This window comes from Halichoerus grypus, chromosome 15 (genome assembly GCF_964656455.1).
Source record: "Halichoerus grypus chromosome 15, mHalGry1.hap1.1, whole genome shotgun sequence".
NCBI classification, from domain to species: Eukaryota; Metazoa; Chordata; class Mammalia; order Carnivora; family Phocidae; genus Halichoerus; species Halichoerus grypus.
This window is the reverse complement of record NC_135726.1, coordinates 12,960,208-12,983,565: the sequence shown is the minus strand read 5'-3', so window position 1 is coordinate 12,983,565 and position 23,358 is coordinate 12,960,208. Positions and strand designations below refer to the sequence as shown.

The 23,358-nt window shown below is 53.8% G+C and overlaps 1 protein-coding gene and 1 non-coding gene across 4 annotated transcripts in view; one reads left to right on the top strand and one right to left on the bottom strand.

Moving 5' to 3' along the window:
- The window catches only part of VAC14 (VAC14 component of PIKFYVE complex), a 100,412-nt gene that overhangs the window by 4,853 nt on the left and 72,201 nt on the right, over positions 1-23,358 (top strand). For 2 of the 3 annotated variants that reach the window (XM_078062994.1, XM_036088091.2), the window contains exons 2-10: positions 7,389-7,539; positions 7,851-8,018; positions 8,846-8,908; positions 9,657-9,764; positions 10,206-10,315; positions 10,604-10,710; positions 11,646-11,780; positions 12,261-12,413; positions 19,155-19,218. In XM_078062994.1, the coding sequence (XP_077919120.1) occupies positions 7,389-7,539; positions 7,851-8,018; positions 8,846-8,908; positions 9,657-9,764; positions 10,206-10,315; positions 10,604-10,710; positions 11,646-11,780; positions 12,261-12,413; positions 19,155-19,218 (1,059 nt within the window). Of the gene's footprint in view, positions 1-7,366; positions 7,540-7,850; positions 8,019-8,845; positions 8,909-9,656; positions 9,765-10,205; positions 10,316-10,603; positions 10,711-11,645; positions 11,781-12,260; positions 12,414-19,154; positions 19,219-23,358 lie in introns of all 3 variants that reach the window. The other variant, XM_036088092.2, reaches the window with a different exon arrangement.
- TRNAG-GCC (transfer RNA glycine (anticodon GCC)) lies at positions 5,044-5,114 on the bottom strand. The gene has a single exon. It is a non-coding gene; the product is annotated as a tRNA-Gly (tRNA).

Below are 23,358 nucleotides of genomic sequence, written 5' to 3'. Positions count from 1 at the left end.
TCACCTGCGATTCAAACAGCTGCTGTCTCGGACTCGTTTCTCCTTTATGGTCTTTCCGCTGATTGCAGCCAGTGGAAGCTCAGTGTATTTTGTCGGGTAACTCTGAGGCCTTTTCAGAAGGTCTTCGGTCCTTGCTTAGAGGCAAACATTCCACTTTGCCTGTTCACTTAGTGGAGACTAGCAAGCAAGTGGAAACCAAATTACTAAATACTCAGCAGAGCAGATGGAGATGTTTACCCAGATTATCTCTGGGAAGTTGCTGCCCGGATGTGCCGTCTGAACCCAGCCCGTGCTGTAGAGAAGCACAAGGGATACGTGGACTCGCCAGGACAAGAGACAACAGCCCCAAGGCCACTGAGAGCTTTACACCACGAGCATAAACACAACTCTGGATTCTTCTTCTGCTCCTTTTTTGGGGCCAGGAGCATGGCAGGTTCTCAGTCAACAATTAGTGGATGAACGTGATCTTGTATGGTGTGTGTGAGATCACAGATTGTCTCTCTGATTCTGACATTGCACTAATACTGCTCTGTGAGCATGTGCAACAAAGAGCACATTACATGCCTTCTCTTACTCTCTAGAAACCGTGTGGCCCCACCTTACACTCAAGGACATCTCTGGAGACATAGGGACATGAGTGCAGTGACTAAAACCTGCTGGCTGGGACATTTGGACATCACCAGATGAAAAGGGGTTGGGATTCAATGAAATGAGAAGCGTAAAGTGCTTGGCAGCCAGTAGGCATCTGACAAGTGGCAGCTGGGATATTTGAGGAGGGAGATAGTGCAGCATAGTGGGACTGACTTTAAGACCTTGGAGTCAGCAAAACCTCGGTTGGGTTTCTGCACCTGTCATCTATAAGTCGTGTGACCTTGTAAGTTTCTTAACGTCTCTGAGCCTCAGTTTCTGCCATCTGTAGAATGGGTTATAGTACTTAACCCAGGGATTTGTTTTAAAGTTTAAATTAGATAATGTATGTAAAGCATCCAGCATTTATCACCTAGCAGCTAGTAAGTGCTCAGCAAATGGTTATTTCCTGCCTTCACAGTAGAAGTCCGGCTGTAGAGCGTTCCAGAACATCTCCAGTACGCGCATCATCTGTAGTCCCTGTGTGTGGTGGAGGAATGCTTCAGGGATGTCTGAACACTGAACAGGATGGGAAACTGTGTGGAGAAAGCTGCATTTCGCTTGGGGCCTCCACAAGGGGAGTTCTCCACGAGGGGAGTTCGCTCTGTCCCCGGGTGCACTCTCTGTGCAGCTGATGCCGAAGACGGGAGAGAGGGACTGGTGTACAGTTGAAAGGGCTCAGGCTTTGAGGTGTGTCACGGGTTCAGATCCTCTGTGAGCCGGGGCAGGGGATTTGGTTTCCCTGAGGCTGTTTCACCTCTGGAGGATGAGGTGGTAATCCGTGCAGAAGGAGGTGGTTCCAGGGAGGAACAGAAATCCTCAGTGTAGAGTGTGCCTCAGTGTGCCCAGGAAGGCATCCACCACCAGTCCTCGTGTGGCCCGTGATTGTCGCCGCTATGTTGCAGAGGCCAAGGGGTCCAGTGACGGACTGTGGTTACGTTGCTGAGACGGTGGCCCCGGGCCTCTCCTGATGAGAGCTTCCGAATATGTCCTCCCCCATCTGGGGTTCCTTCTGTCAAGGAGGGGGGAGTCAGTGTGGCACTTGGCGCTGTTGGGGGCCACGTCACGAGCTTGGAGTTGCCACATTGGGTTTGTGCCTTGTGGGGAATGAGCATTTCTGCCATCTGGCGACACCTCTGACCACAAGAATGGAGGCTCTGATCAGCCTCTAAGGACACCTCATCAGCCTGGGTTTTCGGCCCTTTTGAGAGGGAAGCAGGCAGAAGCAGCCCCTCTTCTCTGGCACGCAGAACAGTAATGCCTGTGACCTTTACGGCAGTGAGGGTCCCAGGGATTTGTGATCGTGAGAGTTTCTGGACCAGATATTCACTTCAAAACTAGTGCAGCTTCAGATCCCTGCGTGTGGCTGGCCGCCTGGGGATGAAAGAGGAATCAGTGTGGTCCTTTGAAGGGAAACTCGGCCTGCATCCGGGAGCGCCCAGAGTTTCAGCTCCGCTTACTCTGCCTCCCTTTGTAGTGCGTTTTTCTCTGCACACACTCCTGCGAAGTGCAGAGGCCAGTCTCGTCGATGGGCCTATTTTGGAGCACCTAGAGAGGGGTTACAGCACCCCTTTGCCCCTTGGCAGGTGGCCTTCAGAGCACACCGTGGCATCTGCATCTTTCCCCAGCCACAGCGCTGGTGACCTGGGCCCTTCACCGTGTACCTGTGGGGATCCCGGTAGTGGTATCCTTTGCCCCCCCCTAAGCTGAATCCTAATGCTCGGGGCTGAGGGCCCCCCGGATACAATAGTGGTTAAGCCAGCTGGTTAGGTTTAGAAGAATAGGCCGCCCCAGGTCACCCGTATGGCAGCGTGGGGCTCCGGCTGAGTTTGCCCACAGCTCGCGCTGTCCTTCAGCGCTGCTCGTGCGGTCCTTCGGTCCAGTCCCCAGGCCGCGCTGCCTGATCCGCATGAGCTGGGCGCACAGCACTGGACCCCGAGAGGGCTGGCACGAGAGACGCAGGCAGTCGGGGCTTCAGTCGGGACTGTGGAGACAGAAACGTGCACCTGAGAGTGACAGTGACATTCGCCAGTGCATTGCTGGGAGGCGAGTGAGAGGGTCACTAAGTCCTTCAGAATTCAGAGGAGGAGTGACCCCTTCCTGGGATGGCCGAGAGAAGCAGGGCTGGATTTGAGCCAGGCTTTGAAGGCTGGGTAGGATGTGGAGCAGGAGTTTTCCCGGAGAGTGGGGCACTAGGGGCAGAGTGAGCAGGGCGCAGGCTTACAGGATGAAGGCAGGTCTGGCTGGAGTGGACGGTCACACAGGGCAGGGGCAGTAAGACTAGATAGAGAGGTCAGCCCAGGGCGGTTGCGGTCGCCCAGAGTGCCAGGTAAAGAGTGGTGGCCTTGATTTGTGAGACAGCTTTTCCCACTGGAGCCCCAGGACTTGACCCACAGAGCCAGCCCCAGTGCTTTCCAAGCTGATGGCATTGGTGAGAGCATGTTCTCGTGGCTTCCCTGTCCAGGGGAACCATTTTCGTATTTTCCTGGACATACCTGCAAGTGTGCGGGGTTCTGGGGCCTCCAGACTTAAGTGAGTCACTATTTTTGCGGTGGCCTGAGATGCCGTGTTGAGCCCTGGAAGGATTCAGGGTGGGGAGGCCGGTGGTGTTGGTGTTGAACAAATGAGAAAGGTACTCAGAGTCGGGGGGGCGGGGAGTGCTAAATACAAACAAACATCCTGCTTGCCCATCTCCTGCCTTCGGGAGACCCTGGTGCTCATGCAGGCTGTCACCCCAGCATTAATGAGCCCTGTCCCTCACACTCTCTCACCATGCAGTCTCTATAAGCCTTCGGATTTTTCAGAGCTCCCTAATGCCATTCAGACCCTTACCACCCACCACTGCAGATCACTCTTACCGTCTGTGGCTCCTTACTGCCACCAGAAGTAAATGCCAGTTCCGTGGCCACGCACAAGCCTAGGAGCAGCTTCACCAGCCCTGTCACCCAGCTGTCCTCTACCTGTGTCCTTCACTCTGCCAAACCAGATGCCTCTCTCCTTCCTCTGAGCCAGCGTTCACGCGGTTCCTCTGTCTGGGCTTCCTGGTTCCGAACAGTTCCAGCACGAACACTACTCATCCTTCAGCACCCCCCTCAAATGATGACCCTTGCGAAGCCATGCCTCATCCCTCCCCGCCAGATGGCAGACCTGCTCCCTCTTGTCTGCCCTTCTCGCCTCACAAGCTTCTCACCAGATCGTTTTGTCTCTGCTTTGCATGCGAGTCCTGTGTGCCGTCTAGTTTCCTCCCCGGCCTTACCCGAGCAAGAGCCCCTTGTCCGTATGCTGGCTCCGTAAGAGGGAAGAGTGCCCTTTCCAGGTGCTCAGGGACCGTTGTGACCTGAAACAAGCAGACAGGCGAGGCCTGTGCCACTGGCACAGCTGGGTCTCCCGCAGCTGCCCTGCTGAAGCCTCATGGGTGTGCGCAGTCCCGCTCCGGGTGCTGCTCGAACTCGTCCTGGGCGGAAGCACGGCCTGGCTTCCTCGGGAGTGCGCTCGGCGGCCAGAGTTGGAGGCACGGCTGCTGTCAGTGGCTTTGGTGATCCCCATATCCTGGACTCCTCAAGAACGGGGAGACACAGGTTCTAGATGTTTGTGGAATTCAAGACACTGTGTATTTTTCGTCAAAGATATTTAAAACTCAAGCTAGAAACAAGTCATTCTCAGTTCTCAGATTGTATTCACATATTCTTTAGGCAGTGTGAAATCTCAAATCCAGTCTTCTGGGATTAAAAATGAGTTTGCTTTCTGCATTGGCTGGGCCTCGAACCCGGGCTTCCCGCGTGGCGGGCGAGAATTCTCCCACTGAACCACGCATGCTGCATCTGTGAGCAGCTGTGTGAGCACCTCCCTTTAAGCCCTGTCCTGGGCCTCCTTGTAGCTATGCTGATTCATAGACTGTAAGGCCAAGCTTTGATGCTGCCACATCAGCAGGGCTGCAGGAACAGAAAGCTTAGGCTCCGGGGGGGGGGGGGGGGGTGAGCGAGAGAGAGAAGTTGCTTTGCCTTCAGACCTCAGGCCAGAAACTGGAGCTCAGGTCCCTCCTCAGTAGCAAAAAGCACACGGAGACTTTGGATGACTTTCCGCCCCTCGGATGTGTGGATTCCCCCGTTTCGTGCTCCCTGCGTGCTGAACTGGTTTACAGTTCTCAGGTTTCACCCCAGCTTCCCGCTGGAGACTGGCCCAGGCTGAGGCCCTCACTGTGGAGGGCGTGAAGGCCTTGGTCCCCACGGCTGGTGGTGCCTCTCCGGAGAGCCCAGCTGCTGTTCTTCGGCTCACTGAGCAGGGAAGTGAGGTCAAATCCAGAGCGCCCTGGGCTGCCGTAGGCCGGCATGCTTGAGGAGATTGGCTCCTCCAGCAGGATCTCTGTACGAGGGGAAGCCTGCCAGGAAAAGGCAAAAAAAAAAAAAGGAGCAGCCCTGCATTGGCCGGGAATCGAACCCGGGCCTCCCGCGTGGCAGGCGAGAATTCTACCACTGAACCACCAATGCTGACATATCTGCAGGGCTTTTCTCAAGGGGCTGTGTCTGTGGCTACTCAGAGAGGAGCTCTGACAGATCACTGTGCCTCGCCTGGCTAGTTTGTCCAGTTTGGGAAGCCAGAGCCGTTTACAGGGAACCATCCTTGCTGGGCCTTATTGGGCTGCTTTGGGAGGAGCGGGGAGGAGAGGGTTGGCCTATGGAACTGGCATTGAGCTTGCACCTGGAGGCCCTTGGTCCATCCATAGCCCTCAGCACCTCAGCTTGGTGGAATTTCACCCTGTAAAGATCAAAGAAAGAGGCACCTCGCAGGCCATTTGTACCACCTTCCTGAAATACCCATCCCTGCTCCCACATCCACCAGCTTGGGAGCCGGGCCTGTTTTGTTCACAGCTGTGCTCACAGTGCTTGGCACAGAATAGGTGCCCTCTACGACTTGCAGTATTAAATCTTCATCAAACCGTGTCGACCCGTCATTGAACAACCTTTTTGTAGGAGTGGTCATTGCCTCATAGGGCAGCACGTTTGTTTTTGAACAGCTCTAATTCCTGGCAGGTTCCTGACACAGAGCTGGAACCACATAGACTAATTGATACCTTTTGGACTTAACTGTCCTTAAAATTCCTCGAGCCAACTTGAGACCCCCATTTATGCGGCAGGCGTGCAGTGGTCCTGCCACGATGGACACAGAGCAGTTAGACAGTGAGTCCGGGCAGCTGCTTTGCCAAGTGCCTGTTCTGTGGACAGCCCCTTGGCTGTGACACTGGTAGCAGTGTGCATCACGCCTGGATGACGGGATGGGCTCCGTCCGTCTCACAGCTCCTTAAGGACACTCTTTCCCCGTGCTCTTCCAAAACCGTAAGAAGCTTCCCTGTTACCCATGCTGCGAAATCCATTCTACCTAATCTGAGATGGCCAGAGTGGCCATAGCCAGCCCATCCTGGTAGGTCTCTCGCTGCTCTTCCGTCCCCTGGGGCCCCAGACAAGCTTGATTAGATCCCCCTCCTCGCCTTGGCTCTTACATTTCCTCCTGCCTGGAACACCCCTGTTTCCTTCTCTCTCCTTGCCTCTTTCAAGGTCCAGCTGAAACTGGACCTCTTCTGGGAAGATGTCCCCGACACCCAGGCCACAGCTCCCCATCAGTTATCTGGGGAGCCGGTTATCAGTTCTCTGAGACTTGTCCCTGATGAAACCCGGCCTCCCTCTGCTCTCTTCCTCACTGGGCAGGGCCTGCCGTGGGATCATCCCCCAGGGTGACCACAGGTGCTCCCTTCCACGCCAGGGGCCTCCCTCCAACCTCCCTTCTCCCTCTTAGCGTCACTCCCCAGGTGGACACCTTGGAGGCACACCTGCCCTCTCTGGCTCCCATGTTCCATGGGTTCCTGATGCTCTTCTGTTTGAAGTAAAGCAGCCCCTCCCTGCTGTTTCCCACTGCCTCAAGTGTGTTTCAGGTCCTCCTTCCTGACCCTGAGATTTTTCCGTCTCCTGTCAAACCTGCCCCGGCATCCCAGTCTCTCCAGGCTGCCTCCACAGCTACCTAATTAAAACAGATCTGAGCATGTCATCCCGTTGCTGGGAAACTGTCACTGGATTGTCTTCCTTGAACTGTCTGGCCACTCCTTCCACAGGCCAAACTCCTGTCCTTCTCTCAATACACCATGCCTTTTCAGGGCTCTTTGCCTTTGGCCAGTCTCTCCCCTGTACCTTGCCCTTGACCTGAAAAGCGCCTGCGGGTGTTTTTCAGATCTAATCCAGGCACCTCCCATTCAGCCCAAGGAGATCAGCACATGGCATTTTTCTAGTTTTCGTGGTATCCCTTGCACCACATCGCAACAGTTACTTGTTTGTATGTGGATCTTGCCCACCAGACTGGGACCTGATTCAGCACCATCCATGGACATGACGACACAGACACAGAGAAACTCTCGGGCACAGGATTGGAGGGTCTAGCCAGTGTCGAATAAAGATGGTTGACGTTGCAGTTTTTGGTCCCCAACAAGACATTCCCTTGTGTTCTCTCAGATTCCCAGAAGTGAGGTAGCTTTGCTGTTGCTCATACTGTTGTACGCAAAGGGAAACTGCGACCCAGAATAGGGAAACGAACCGTGACCCAGCCAGTGCCTTCCAGTCGGCAGCAGAACTGGGAAAGGCCCACCCTAAGGTGCAGGACTTCTGATTCCTCTTTCTAAACAGGTCATCTCCCTGCCACATCCCTGGCCCTGGAGCCAGCAGCCGAGGGGGAGCCTGACTCCACTGCCCTGCAGCCCCTCTCTCCTCTCTCTCCAGGCTGGTCCGGGAGTTTGTGGCCCAGAACAACACCGTGCAAATCAAGCATGTGATCCAGACCCTGTCTCAGGAGTTTGCCCTGTCTCAGCACCCCCACAGCCGGAAGGGGGGCCTCATCGGCCTGGCCGCCTGCTCTATCGCACTGGGCAAGGTGGGCCTTTCTCCTGAAGGGACAGATGCAGCCGAGGTGGCCTTCACTTTGACCGCCCAGACCCAGCAGGCTGCTGCAGACTTCTGCTTTACCGCCATTCGCGCCACACCTGAGACCAGCCAGGCTGGCTTTGCAGCCCTCGGTCCCCGGCCTGGCCCCCGGCCCGGGAGGCCGACTTGCTTAAGGCCGGCCCTCACGCGAAGGCCTGAGCCTCTTCGGGGGAGCCAGGATGTCCACTGGGGCGGGGGTGGGGGGCTGCGGGCCCCCGGCGCGGCCCACCTTGAGCTGTCTCTCCTCCCGCCCCCCTGCAGGACTCAGGGCTGTACCTGAAGGAGCTCATCGAGCCGGTGCTAACCTGCTTCAACGACGCCGACAGCCGGCTGCGCTACTACGCGTGCGAGGCGCTGTACAACATCGTCAAGGTGGCCCGCGGCGCCGTGCTGCCCCACTTCAACGTGCTCTTCGACGGGCTCAGCAAGGTGACTGCCCCTGCTGCGGCCGGCCCCGCGCGCGGCACCCCTGGGGCCCCTTCTCCCGGATGCGGCCAGAGCAGAGAGACACAGGCCTGCCGGCGCCGCTCGTCCGTTCAGTCTCGCCATCATTGTCTCTTGTGGCCTTGTACGGATGTTTGATTTTTTTTTCCATTTCTCTATTAATTGATTTTTATCGCAGTTTATGAAAGTGTCAGTCCACCACAGAGTGCAGGGGAAATACAGATAGTCCGAAAAGCCCTGACTTCCCTTATAGAAGGCGAAGATGGTGAATCCCTAGTACAGACTGTATTTCCCCTCTGAGGGGAGCACTAGCCCGTAAGCTCTAGAAAAAGCTCTACTTACAAAGGCCGAGGAGCCCCTAACACGCCGTCCTCAGCAGCGCGCTCAGCCTCACGGGGCCCGCCTCTGGGCACAGGGTGGCCCCGAAGCCCTGCAGCCTGCTGACCGCCACAGTCGTTCCCAGGGCGCCAGCCTCACAGCTGCCTCAGCCCCCACCTCCCGGAGCAGAGAGAGGACCCAGCATGGTAGGATGGGGAACCCTTGAGGAAGGCTGTTGGGAACCCACCACCTGGCCTGGTGGCAGCAGGTGCCAGAGGTCCCTGCGCGGAACGGGAAGCCCGCGCATTTCCGTTCCTCGGCCACGTGCCATTTTGCCCGTCCCTTCCTCCCTGCCTGCCTTCAGTGTAGTCCCTCAAGGAGGTGCCTGTTCAGTAGTCCAGGCTGTGCCGGGGACTTGGCTGTATGGGTTTTCGGTAGGTTCCTGGTCCTGGATAGACTATGTAACCGTCTCTCTGTTTCTGGACCTCTCATAGTTGGCTGCAGACCCAGACCCCAATGTCAAAAGTGGATCTGAGCTCCTAGACCGCCTTTTAAAGGTACTACTTGGGCCCTACTTTTATTTTGGAATCTGTCTCTTCCACCTGTCTATACAGCTTATAAATTCTCTCTCTGGAGGCGCTCTTCCTAATTTTTTAAATTTTTTTCATTTACATACAGTAAAAGTGACTCTGGTGTACAGTTCTTTTTTATTTATTTATTTATTTATTTTGAGAGAGAGAGTACAAGCAGGGAGGGGGCAGAGGGAGAGGGAGAAACAGGCTCCCGGCTGAGCAGGAAGCCCGAGGCGGGGCTCGATCCCAGGACCCTGGGGTCATGACCGGAGTCGAAGGCAGATGCTCAACTGAGCCACCCAGGCGCCCCTGGTGTACAGTTCTATGACAAGTGTACAGACTTACGTCACCAGCACAATCAGAATACAGAAACATTCTATCATCCCAAACATCCCCGTGTGCTAGCTGCCTCCCTAGGAGAAAGGAGAGTCCCCATCACCTCCCATTCCCACCCAGTGACAGGGGCCTCTGATGCTCAGCTCACCAGGGCATTTGATCCAGATGTAGGGTTTTGTCATATGATTAGCCCTCTTGACTCTGATTCCTGCTTTTACTCCAGCACTTTTGTTTGTCCTTTGGCCTATGAGCGGGCGGTTGCCCCGGGACCTCTCCTATGTAGCGTGAGCTCTGTCATTTTCCTCTGTGGCCACCTGACCCCTGGGCCAATAATAGGGTCGGGTCAGGCTGCCCTTGGTCTCTGGCTTTCGGCCGCTCACATGCCTTTGATCCACAGGACATTGTGACGGAGAGCAACAAGTTCGACCTGGTGGGCTTCATCCCTTTGTTGCGAGAGAGGATTTACTCCAACAACCAGTACGCCCGGCAGTTCATCATCTCCTGGGTAAGGGCCAGCCGCACGACAGTTTCTCCAGCCATAAGGAGCCTCTAGGAGTAAAAGCTGCCCTCTGGCACACACCCTGGGCATCCTATGGCTGAGACAAGCCTCACTGTTAAACCTCTAATAGCCAGTGACGCCCAGTAATCCGACACACGTTTATTACATTCTGCCCCAGAGCCCGTCCTGTTTGGCCCCAGTGTCCCGGCAAACACCCCCATGTCTCTTTGAAGCCAGGGGTGCTGCTGTCGGCAGCCATACCTCTTCGAGCCTCGTCTGTCCTTTCCCGTGCCTTCCCTTCTTCCCTCCCCTTTAACCAAAGCCTTGTCTGCCGGGGGTGGGAATCGCGGCGCCTTCTCCCTGCCCAGTCACAGAGCGCTAGGGAGGAGGAGACAGAGGCTCCCGGGCTGGTGTAACTTTCCCTTCCGGTTCCTTTCCCTGGGTCAGATCCTGGTTCTGGAGTCCGTGCCAGACATCAACCTGCTGGATTACTTGCCGGAGATCCTGGACGGGCTCTTCCAGATCCTGGGTGACAATGGCAAAGAGATTCGGAAAATGTGAGCATGGGAGGGGCAGGGGGAGGGGCGTGCGGCTGCTCGGCACACACCCCACACCCAGCAGACGGGCGGCCGTGGGAGAGTCCGCTCACTCGCTTCATCCTGGCTCCCGTGCTTCTTGCCTTGAGGAGCAGAGAGCTGGTCAGCCCCCGGCCTCTGGAAAAGAGCCATCGGGCTGCTGTGCAGTGTAGTCCCCCTCCCAGTGGCCCACCCAGAGCAGAAGCGGACACCAGGAGAGGCTCCTCCAGGCCTGGCTGGTATATGCTCTTTTCCTTCTCTCATTGGTAGGTGTGAGGTGGTCCTTGGAGAATTCTTGAAAGAGATTAAGAAGAACCCCTCCAGTGTTAAGTTTGCGGAGATGGCCAACATCCTGGTGATCCACTGCCAGACCACAGGTGAGGATGAAGGCCCCATGGCCGCCACCACCTCCTCAGAAGCAGCAAGAACCCCGGTAGGAATATAAACCCGCACCCCACTGGACCTGGGGCAGCGCAGCGGTGCATCCTTGTGGGAGAGAGATTCAGGTCCTCCATCACTGTGGAGGCCCTTGCGCTTGGTCTGACCCTGGAGTAAGATCTGGAGACCCTCTTGCTGGGAACCTTGGCATTTCACTATGAATTGAAATACTTACAGGTTGGACTATGTATCCACGAGCTTCTGTTGAGTATCAAACCACCACAAAACTGACTGCCTCGCATAGCAGCTCCTTACTGTTGGTCAGGAGTCTGTAGGTCAGCTCGATGGCTCTGTTCACCTGGGCCAGGCTTGGCTGCACTTGATTATGCACATACAGTCCACTGAAGGGTCATCAGAGGCTGGGTGGTCTGGGATGGCCTCACTCATGTCTGCCAGTTAGCTGGCAGCACCTGGGAAGCAGGGACCACTGGTCCATGTGTCTCATCATCCAGCATACTAACCCAGATGCATTCAGATGGCATCGGTGAGGTCCCAAGACGTGTGGTAGAGGGGAGCAAGGCCTGTGGAGGCCTGGGCTTGAACTGCCAGACCTTCACTTCTGACACCTTCTGGTGGCCACAGTAGGGAGGTCAGCCCAGATTCAAGAGGTGGGGAAGTGAATTCACCCCTTGATGAAACGAGCTGTGAAGCCCCTTTCTGGGTGCAGAGGGTAGAGAATCATGGCTACTCTTACATCTGCTACAAGATTGTCGTTCGTGTGTGTATCTTTGGAAGGCGAGAGAGTATCAGTGAGGCTAGAAGCAACTCAGGCCCTCGGGTCCCCTCCAGTCCCTTCCTGCGGGCATGGTCAGTGGGAGGGAGCACTCCAGCTGCTCGTGCCGACCCTCCTGGAACCCACCAATTTCTCTTCCAGATGACCTGATCCAGCTGACGGCCATGTGCTGGATGCGGGAGTTCATCCAGCTGGCTGGCCGGGTGATGCTGCCCTACTCTTCTGGGATCCTGACCGCCGTCTTGCCCTGCCTGGCCTATGATGACCGCAAGAAAAGTATCCTTCGCTCCAGAGAGAGGAAACCAGAGCAGCCCCAAAGGAGGCTGTGAAGTTGCAGGACCCCGGCATGGGGGGATGGGGGTTCCCTCCAGATAGCCCCTGGCACCTAGGGAGCAAGCGGCGGAGCAGGACAGGGACTGGGAGCACCAGGGCGGCACCAGGGACATGGCCTAACACCACCGTCCCCAGACCTCACCTGGTTTCTTACGGATCTGGAGCAGCTCTCCCAGGTCCCACAGTTCCAAGCCCCTGAGCTCACACTGCCCTGTCATGGGTGGGGGAGTCCTGTTGGTAGAAAGCCCACCAGGAAGGGTCCTACGAGAAGACAGGAGCGTTTCACAGGGACTCAGTGCAGACTGCCCACTAATCCACCTCTGGGGGTGGGGGCAGTGGGGTCCAAGTCCCTGACCAATACCAGTGACGCCAGGTTAGGAAACACCCCCTGGGTGGGGCTGCTCCTTACATCAGTGGACTCAGGCATCAAGGAGGTGGCCAACGTGTGTAACCAAAGCCTGATGAAGCTGGTCACCCCTGAGGATGACGAGCCTGACGAGCCGAAGCCAACGGCGCAGAGGCCGGCAGAGCCCAACCCCGATGACACCCTGGCCAAGCAGGAAGGGACAGCTGGCGGTGAGTAGGCTCTGCCTCCCACCCCTTACCTCCCAGCGTGACTTGACGTGGGGCCTCACTGAACCAGCCCAGGTGACTTCCCGGATGTCACTTCACGTAATTCTGGTAACTACCCGATGAGGTAGGAGTTGCCGTTCTCCCCATTCTACAGATGGGCACAGGGAAGACAGGTCGCATGGCCAGGATCTGGGAGAACTAGGAAGTGAACCCTGGCAGTCTGCCTCCAGAACCCCTGCTCTGAACTCTCCTGCCTCAGAGAGCATTAGGCCTTTTTGAAATCTTTTTCTGTGTCCGGCTACAGGAAATAGTTGTTTTCACTGTGGGAAGCTTTGGAGCCTGGCAGAGGAGTCCAGGTTGCAGGGTTCACGTGACTCTTGGCCGTAGACGTGCAGCCGCCCGGAAGCCAGCTGCCTTGACCGTGCGGGCGCTCGGGGGAGAAGGCGAAGAGCTGCGGATGCAGCTTCAGTCCTGAGGGCTTCTCCCGCCCAAGTCCGTGTCTTCATGAAATGAAATGGCTCTGCCATCCTTTCAGCCTCTTTCAGCATTATCGTCTTATTTCTCCATAACATAAGACCACTCTTACGTCAGTTAGTCTGGAGTTTGACTCTCTAGATGTTTTCTACAACTCTGACTTTATTTTGTTAAGGGGCCTCTATCCTTAGTAAGAGGGCACCGATCAGCTTCGGGGTGATGTTCTCCTTTGCGGAGTCAGCCAGAGAGTAAACTGATGCAGAGCTTACTCACATTTTTAAGGCTAACAGACTCAGGTCTGGAACCTGAGTTCCAGGAGCCAAAAGAATTTCTAAAGCATTTTCTCCAGTGGCCGTTCTCCAACTTCTCTTGAGCGTCTGAGCAGTACGTCAGCACATGAGCCCCATGGGCCTCCTGTCCTGGCTTTGGCTGGCCAAACCAGTAGCATTCCATGCTGGACCAGTCAGGAGTCAGGTTACAGCTGTGCATCGCTTTGGCGAGCCCGAGCAGCAAAACAGCGGGAGGCACGGCGGCCCTCAAGTGGAGCACGTGTGGTTCAGTGGTGGACTTCTCGCCTGCCACACGGGAGGCCCGGGTTCGATTCCCAGGCAGTGCAGCAACTGAAACCTTTTTGCCAGCTCCTTGAAAAAGAAAACTTGCGGAGGGAAAGTTAGTGTGAGCCTCTCAAAGCAGGAGCTTTCTTATTAGGAGAAACTAGAAGAATCTCAGGGACAGACCTGCTTAGTGAACTTTCACTGTTGTACGAGTATTTTATTACCTTTTCATTTTTTGATTCTCATTTTAGAAAATTTGGAAAGTAGAGAAAAATATAGAGAAGCAAGACTGCCCCCACCAAGAGGCAATTAGTATAATCTTGGCATATTTTTTCTGTTATGTACATATAACATATAATAACATGTATGTTTTTCGTATCCATATATATATATTTCCATATATATATGAGATCGTATGGTTTACATAATTCCACATCTTGCTTTTTTTGTTTGTGGGATGGCTTCTTTTCATTTTTGTTTTGTTTTGTTTTTGGCTTGACAAGTTGCAACATGGAGAAGTTGTGAATATTTTATACTGACTTTAAAAGTTAGTGCCTCTTAATCCGTTGAATCAGAAAGTAGAATAATGGTTGCCGAGCTGGAGGGAAAGAGGGAATTGGATGCCTGCTTTCTTTGGGGGGGTGACAGAAACGTTCTAGAATTAAATAGTGGTGATGCTTAACATAACTGTGGATTTACAAACAATCACCCAGTTGTATGCTTTAAAATGGTGAGTTTTATGTTACATGAACTATGTCTCAGTTTTTTAAATAAAATCGTTGCCCCTTCCCCCAGAGTGGAACCCAGCAGCCCCTACCCCACCCTTTCTGCTTATGTGGCAACAAGTCAGGCCCCGTGGGAAGGAACCACTTTCTTCTGCAGGTCGTGGCAGCTGTCGATAACCCCAGCTGGAGCACGGGGTTCAGCAGTCGTACCCTCGCCTGCCAGAAACCAGGCTGCCATTGCCAACCATCGCAGCTTCTTTCACTTTTTTAGATCGTTTTCCTAAGCACTCTTGCAACAGCTCCCTGCTTAGGAGACTCTCACGCGAGACCGGGATACATTCAGGCAGCTTGGCTCTGGCTTTTACTGCCTCATAAACAGCATTTCAGCAGATGCAAAGCTTAGTGTATAGTAGTTCCTAGAGATGATCACAGCTAATCCGGGGGCTCCAAATCCACTGCAGACGTGCTTAGCTTGTAACCACCACTTTACCAAAGGGCCAGGAGAAGGCCCCAGCAAGCCAGGAGACAGTGATGGTTCAGCTAGTCAAGTCGACAGGTTCATCCCAGCCTCTGGCCCTTTTTCTTATTACTGTTTTGCTCCACTGTTCCAGCCCTGGTCACCTGGCCGAAGGCAGGAACCTCCTGCCTCGTCTCCCTCGTGGGGCGGGGGGGGCAAGGGGGAGTGATGGTGCAAGATCCACGACGAGGCTGGTCAGCCAAGCCTTCTGTGCCTTAGCGTACACGTGCACGCGTGCACTTCGCCCTCACCTCCAACCACGGGGCCTCCTCTGTGCCGCACTGTCCCCAGCCCCTCTCCGCTTGCTCTGGCTTCCCCTAGGCCCTGCCACTTGAGGGGTCCATAATGCAGTGCCCTTGCTCCGAGTTCCTGGGCTCTTGCTGTGTGCTCCCTCTTCCTCTCCATGATGCTGCCTGACTGTCTCAAGTGTCCTGGCCTAGATTCTGGGGTCAGAGCGGCCTGCTGGTGAGTCCTGGCTTTGTTAACTTCCTTTCTGTTGCCCTTGGACAAGCCACTGAGCCTTTTTAAGCCTCTGATTCCGTATTCGTTAAATAGGATAACAATAAGAATACCAAACCTATAGTGTGATGGTGAGTTTTAAGCGAGATTTTTGCTTATAAAGCTTTTAGCACATGGCAAAGGCCAGACACTCTCAGCAACAGGTGCTTTCATGTCAAACTGTTTTAATACATGCGTATCACATATCCATCTACTTAGCAAGACTCTCAGGGCAGGGCTTTTGCGTCCTTGTTTTTTATCACCAGCCTTTCCCAGATGGTAATGGGCCCCTGGTAGGTCCTAAATGAGGGACCATAGAGGGTCAGGGATAGAAATTCATGTGGCAGGTGAGGGGCAGAGCTGTGAATAGGGTTTCCAGGAGAGGGCTGGCAACCACTGTTGGTAGGTGTATAATGGAATCCATCCATTTGCAAGGCTTTGATGGGCCTGGGTGTATCAGCAGCTTCTGTGGACCCTCCAGATGCAGGTGAATCAGACCCAGGTCCTGCCTGCAGGGAGCTCAGGGGCAGACCCACAGTTGCTTAATCACTTAATCACATGTGGCCCTCCATGTGGTCACAGAGGACTGGGGGCTCGAAGCCAGGTCCATGGCGGTCATTTGAACTGAATCTTTTCCTTCTCCTTAGCTTCCACTCGGCCCCCACCCCACCCCCATATTTTATTCTGATTATGAAGGAAATACATGTCCCCTGTGGAGATTTGGGGGGAAGGAGCATTCCTAGTGGGAGAAGCACAGAGTAAACAAGTGAAATACATTGTCTGGTAGATACATTCAGCAGCATGTGTCAGAAGCCATAAACGTTTAAAAATTTGTCCTTAGGAAATAAATACAGACGTAGGTAAGGTTTTTCATTTTGAACACCTAACAAATGGTAGCTGCCGTACTGTCCTAACAAGCCTGTGCAGTAAGCACTGGTTACCCCATCATACAGGTGAGGGGCTGGAGGCGAAGTCAGGTAGGCTGCCCGAGGTCACACAGCTAGTGAGTGAGGGAGTCCCGGCTCCCACTTCGCCCCAAGGGCTCTGAGCCTATGCTTCTAGCGCTGTTTACACCCTGGTTCTCTGAGGAGGGAATAATACAAAAAGGGAAGCCACAGATGTACAGCTTGACTGAAAAGGGGAGCATTGCAGAGTAAAACAATGTACCATTTTTACTCATCAACTTGGCAAAAATGTAAAAGATTACTAATATCCCTGTGTGAGGCTTGCTGGGGATCGACTGCTCCTCTGTTCCTGAAGTGCATTTGTTATTGGTAGAACCTTCCTAAAGAGCAACTTATCAGTATGGATTAAAATATAAAATGCCTGGCCCTTCCCCCAGCAGCACCCCCCACGTGGGACCCTGGAGAAATGTGCTCCCACAGGAGGACGCGTGGGGGAGGCGGAAGAGTGAAAGTTAGGAAACAATTGAAATTAATTTGAAGCCTATTTCTGACATCGGGTCATTTCATCTACAAACGTGTGTGTTTCTAGAAGTCGAGAGGGAGGAGGCCACTGGGAGCACGGAGTCCTGGCTGCCGGTCCAGGCTGGCCCACCCAGGCTTCCCTGCAAGTCCTCCCCTTTGGGCCCAGGTCTGTCCCGTCATGCCCAGCCCATACCTGTCCCTACCGAGCTGTGCCCCATCCCCTAAAGGGCCTCTGGGACTAGAGGAGACAGGCAGCAGCTTGGAGCCTTTCTGTTCAACGTGGAAATCAAGGCCCTCTTTACCTTGGGATTGGGGGGTGGTCCGTGGTCCACAGGAATAGCAGTGACTGCTCTAAGACATAATACAAAGTTAAAAAAGGGAAAAAAAGCAAATTGCAGAAAATATCCTGTGATTCCATTTATGTTACAGAACAAAAAGAACGAAAGCAAAAGATGGAGAGGGATACTTGCCTAACCAGTAAAGTGATTACCTGCACATAGAGTGAAGTAAGATTGAAGGCTAGGGAGAGATGGAGCATGCTTTGCTTTGCTTGAAATTTTTAGAATGAGAATATGTTTTACTTGTATAATTTAAAACTTCTAACAGGTCAAGGCTGGTACCATTTGAACAACAATATATAAATAATGATAGTTTTATTTTGTAATCCACAGAATAAAATATATATACATAATGATATGGATGGATGGATGAGAAGGGACAGCTTTTCCATATAGAGGAATTCCAGTTAATAAATGTAGAAAGACAGAGGAAAACAGAAAATAACCATTAGGGAAACTCAACAGTAATAATTATTACAGATCCACCAATGGATGCCAAAATCAGCAAGGGAATGTTTGAGGAAAAAACTGGGTATTTGTCTAGTCTCAAGTCTTCCCCAAGATATTTACTGATTACAAAAAGGAGCCTAGTAACTCACAGGAGAGAAACCCAGCAGACGCTACCACAGTCCAGTGATTGGTTTAGCATCACCGGCAACAAGACAGACATCATGGGGCGCCTGGGTGGCTCAGTTGGTTAAGCGACTGCCTTCGGCTCAGGTCATGATCCTGGAGTCCCCGGATCGAGTCCTGCATCGGGCTCCCTGCTCGGCAGGGAGCCTGCTTCTCCCTCTGACCCTCCCCCCCTCATGTGCTCTCTCTCTCTCATTCTCTCTGTCTCAAATAAATAAATAAAATCTTTAAAAAAAAAAAAAGACAGACATCATGTACCCCCGACATGATGCACTGAGAAGGCGTATCACTTTGGTGGCGTTCTTCCAGAAATGTGTAACCTCAGCCTAATCATGAGAAAACACGCAACCAACCCACGTGGCAACACATTCTGCAGTGTAACTGACCAGGGCTTCAATGATAGTCCCAGATCGGAGGGGACTAAGCCTGGACAACTAGATGTAACGTGTGCTCCCCGATTCTGTCCTGGAACAAAGGGCATGAGTGGAAAACGCGGTGACGTTCTAATTAGCTCTGTAGTTTTGTTAATAGTCTTGTGTCAGCACTGCTTTCCTGGTTTGATAACGTATGATGTTAACAGTAGGAGCGTCGGGGTGAAGGGTAAACAAAATTCTGTGCTATTTTTGCAACTTTTCATAAATCTAAAATTATTTCAAAATAAAAAGGTTTTGGTTTTTGTTTTGCTTTTTTTAATTTAAGAAAATGGGTATCATGGCCTCTTACCCCTAGCTCTCGGCAATCTTTATTCTATGTTCTGTCTATAGATCTGTCCATTCTGGACATTTCACACAAATGGAGTCCTACAATATGTGGGCCTTTGCAACTAGGTTCTTTCCCTTGGCATATCTTCAGTCTTCATCCATGTTGGAGCACATATCAGTACTTCACGCCTTGTTATTGCTAAATAATAGTCCATTGTACGGCGCTAACGCATACTAGTGATGCATTCATCAGCTGGTAGACATTGGGATTGCCCTGAACGTGGTGTGTGGTTCCGGTGTGGACAGAAGTGTCCTTTCCTCTGGGGTATCTATCTAGGAGTGGAACTGCCAGGTCATAGGGTAACTGCGTCGAGCCCTGAAGGAATTGCCAGGCAGTTAGAGCATCCGCACCGTTTTACCTTCCCACCCACAGGCTCCGAGCGTTTTCCTTTCTCCACAGCCTCACACACTTACTCTGTCTTTGTTTTAGCCCCCCTGGTGGGTGTGAAATGATACCTCCTGGCAGCTTTGATTTTCATTTCCCGGGTGGCTAACGATGTGGACCTTCCCAGGAGTGGTTTGTGACATGCCCTCGGGCCAGCAGTCCCTTCTGAGATTTCCCAGATGTGTGAGCACAGGTGTCCTTCTCCTTTTGAGATTGCCGTGCCTGAAAACTTCCAAGCATGGGTGCTCTCCAGCAAGCTTTGGGGAATGAGTGGCACTGTGTCCTCGGGGCTCCCGAGCTACAGTCCTCTTCAAGAGCCAGAATCAAGGTGTGGGGAGCTAGAGGGTCCATGTCCTCATAGCGGGGATCTCGTGCACTCCGAGACCCCAGCAGCCCTTGGGCGTGACGCCTTGTTCCTCTCACTGTCCCCAGGAGGCCCCGATGGTTCCTGTGACTCCAGCTTCAGTAGCGGCAGCGGCGTCTTCACACCAGCCAGGTAAGTGGTTTGTGCCAGCCGGAGGTGTTGATAGAAAGCAAGTGGCCTAGATCTTTCCTGGGTGCAGGGAACTTCAGGGAAGACCCGGGGCAAACTCTCCAGGTGGGGTGCAGGAGGTGCCTGGTGAGGGAATCTGAAGATGCTGAGCAAACCCAGTCCACCCAGTTCTGACGGACCAGCAGCCGTGGGGAGGGATTAGAAGCTGCTGGAGGTCAATAAGTACGAGCTGTAAAAGTATCACCAGTGCATGGTGGCTACAGGGAGGCACGTACAGATGCCTTTGCCCGGGACTTTTGCTCGTCAGGAGAACGTGGGGCTGACAAGACTGGCAAGGAGACGGCCGTTCCAGAGTCCGGGAGTGCAGAGACTGGGCAGCAGGAGCGGTCCTCCCCGGGGAGCCAGGTCGGCTGTCATGGCGCAGCCTTCCACGCGGGGGCGGTGCAGGCCCAGCAGCAGGATCATTCCCTTCCTTGCAGTTCCCTCCATGCTGTATGCAGGGTGATGGCGTTCCCCTGGAGAGGGAGTTCTCGCCGTTCTGTCCCTGTCCTGAGTCCCCTGGACTTGCCCCATGTCAGTTTTTCTGTGGGGTTGCGATGGATGGCACTCTCCTGCAGCGGTGTCTTCCCCCTGAACTCAGCCCTGAACCTGGGCCCTGGGGAACAGGTCACTCATGAAGAGAAGATCTGCACTCAACCCCCGAGAGGCTCTCTTCTTCCCAGACCTTTCGGCTCTTTCCTCCTCTGGTATCATTTGTTCATTAATTCTTACCTCTAAGGACCCCGTGGGGGTGTTCGAAGTGTGTGAGTATGGACTATAAATGTGGATTGCTCCTGGGACCTCTCCTAATCGTCTGAGCAAGGCAGTAGACATTATTCGTTTATTCATCCCATTAGTTGTCACATACTCCAGAGTACCTGACTGTGGTCCCCAACCTTGAGGTTCTCCAGTGGGGAGACAGAAACAGGACAGTGGTTTCTGGGGGGGGAAGGGGGTACTCAGGATGTTGGGGGCCAGCCATGGCGCCTGAGCCGAAGCTCACCGGCATCGTGGCTGATGAGGATGATCACTCGTGAGTGCTTCCTGGGCCCGCTGTGCCAGATACTTCATGTCACGTCATTGGATTTTGCTGTTGTTTAAATCCCATGGCATCATTAGTAGTAATATTTCCATTTTTGGGCTGAGGAGGGACAGGCGATGTGGGGCCTGCTGTGTAGAGAAGGGATTTAGGGGGGTCGGGTGAGTGCAGACCAGCTGGGGGGTTCACTGTTGACCACCCTGTATTAAGGGAAAGAGGCTCAGCCCGAAGAGGGGGCAGAACATGGAGAAAGTTGGGGAGTTTTTTTTCTCTGTTGTGAAGGGTGAATTGACAGGATTTGCGGATGCATGTGGTGGAGCGAGAGGAGAGACATGAGGGAAAGAATAACTTCTAGATTTGGGGCTTGAGCCAACTCAGGATATCCTGGCATTTCCCAAGCTGGGGTGGAAGGAGGAACAGGTGTGTGAGTGGGCCAGTCAAGGGCTCTGTGCCATGTGGCTCTCAGCACCCCCGGGGGCGGTTAAGGTGGCAGGTTTGGATCCTGGATTCGGAGGGGGGGAGCGCTTAAGGAGGCAGGTTTGGATCCTGGATTCGGAGGGGGGTGGCGGTTAAGGAGGCAGGTTTGGATCCTGGATTCGGGGGGGTGGCGGTTAAGGAGGCAGGTTTGGATCCTGGATTCGGGGAGGGGGGCGGTTAAGGAGGCAGGTTTGGATCCTGGATTCGGGGAGGGGGGCGGTTAAGGAGGCAGGTTTGGATCCTGGATTCGGGGAGGGGGCAGTTAAGGAGGCAGGTTTGGATCCTGGATTCGGGGAGGGGTGGTTAAGGAGGCAGGTTTGGATCCTGGATTCGGCGGGGGGGGGATCTGGATGGAGGTGCAGGGAGATGGCACCCTGCTTTTGTTCTCCAGGCCGTGGGAGCCTGCCTGCTAAGTGGTGGTGCCAGGCCAACCTGTGACGTGGGAGGTCCTGTGGCAGCCCCCGGGAGGGCACGTGAGGGAGGGGCAACAGTGGGAGCACAGAAGCCTGTTGCAGACCTGTCACTGTTGTCCAGGCCACGGGGAATTGTCCTGCTCCACGGAGTTGGCAGTGCGAGGCGGAGGGAGGTCTAGGAGGAGGCAGAGATCCGACATCACCAACTGACCGTGCAGGCGGGCACGACTCTCCGCCGCCTCGCTTGGGAGGCAGGGGCGCCATTTGCCGGGCCGGGTCTAGAGGCCGAGGCTAGGAACTACCTCGTTGGAACCAGGCTTTGCTTTATACCTGTCATTCAGGAGCCCATGTCGGATCCTACCCTTTTAACATTAAAAACCAAGAGCAAATCATCTCAAGCTTTCTGTCTCCCACGAATGGCCCCTTCCTCATGGCAGCTGCGGTCTGAGTCAGTAGCTGTGCCAGAGAGGGGGGCGGCCTTCGGAGTCGTGAACCCCAAGCCAGGGTGCCTGGGCCCCCCACTCCTTGGAGATGGCAGCGGATGACAGTAGGGTGGGTGTATGCTTCCTCCAGTAGGTGCTGCCAGAGGGGGACTGCGCTTGGGCAAGAGGGCACCTTCCAGGGTCACCAAGAAACAGAACCTGCCCTGCGACTGTCCAGCCCCACTGCCTGCCCTCGGCTCCCATGAATCCTCTGCACAGTGCAGTCCAACTGCCTGGACACATGTCCTGACTCTGTGGCCCTGCTCCCTGCCCCAGTGTCCTCATCTGTAAACCGGGTGCAGTGATAATACCTACCTCCTAGGGGTGTGGAGCTCCTATGAGTTGAATATGTAAAGAGAATAGAACGGTGCCCAGCCCACAGAAAGCTCTTTACACATTTTAGCAACAGTTACTATTACGAAAACCTCATTATTATCCCCATTTTACAAATGAGAAAACAGGCCCAGAGAGGTTAACTTCTTGCCCAAAATCTCTAAGCTCCTTAGTGGCCAAGTTGGAATTCAAGCCAGGCCGGTCTTCCTCCCAAGCCCCCTGGTGTGACCTTTAGTGGGTGCCCTGGGAGAGTTACAGAAACCGCACGTCAGCCTCCCTCACTCAGCTGATGTGGGAGCCCAGGACAGGTGTTACCGTGGACACAGGCGTCCACTCTGATGCCCTGGGCCTTGCCGAGGGCCGCGGTGTCATCAGCAACATTCAGTATAGGTCTCCTGGTATAGCTGGCTGCAGAAAGGCAGAAAGATCTGGAATTCAGTGCTTCCCAACTTTTAGCATCTGCTGACTGAAAAGAAGTTGTAAAGATACTTTATAAAAAAAACCACGTTGAGTTCAGAAACAATTCTTTTTTTATTTCTTCTCTTCTAATTTGATTAGAGATGTAACATACTAGTACCATACAAAGTGAGACATTACAGAAATGAAGTGCCACCTCCCAGAGAGAACCACTGGAATTTATCATTATTTATTAGTAGTATCAGAAGTATTATTTAATAAGTCGGTATTTTAATGGCCACAGTAGTGCCATGCATTTGGAAAATGTAGTACATATATGTGTAAGACATTAGTTATGAGATGCCTTATGAGAAAATGTGCAGTGGAAATGGAGTTTTGCAGACACCTTGAAATAACTCAGAAGCCCCCAGGAGTGACTAGTCTAGACTGTTTGGAACCGATGCAGAAATAAATTTTAAACTGTGAGTGAGCTGCCTTCTGCTCTCTGGGGAAGGGAAGCCAGGGCGGAGGCTACCCCATCTCAGACCCCAGGCTAGCAGCAGCTCAGAGTATGCCATGCAGCCTGCCCTCTGGAAGAAGGGCCTGGCTTCCCTCGGAGCACGTTAGGAGCCCAGCACACAGGGGCCAACCACACCCAGCAGAGCCGCTGAGAGCCACCTCCTTGACGGCTGCTGGGATCTTTCCTGGGCACGAAGATCAGTCTCCCTGGTGCCCTGGGGTGCGCCTGCTTCCCGTGAGCCTCCCCTCCAGCCAGCCAGGGGAAGTGAGACCCGTGGAGAATGTCTCCAGCTACAGGAATAAGTTTTCAGCGCATGGCCGCATGGCCTTGGACAGGTCCCATACTATCTCATCCGTGCACTGAAGGATCAAGTTACTTGAGCCATGAGGTCCCTTTCAGCTATGATGTTCTTGGTTGGTTGAAGTGACACCTGCCTCGGCAGTG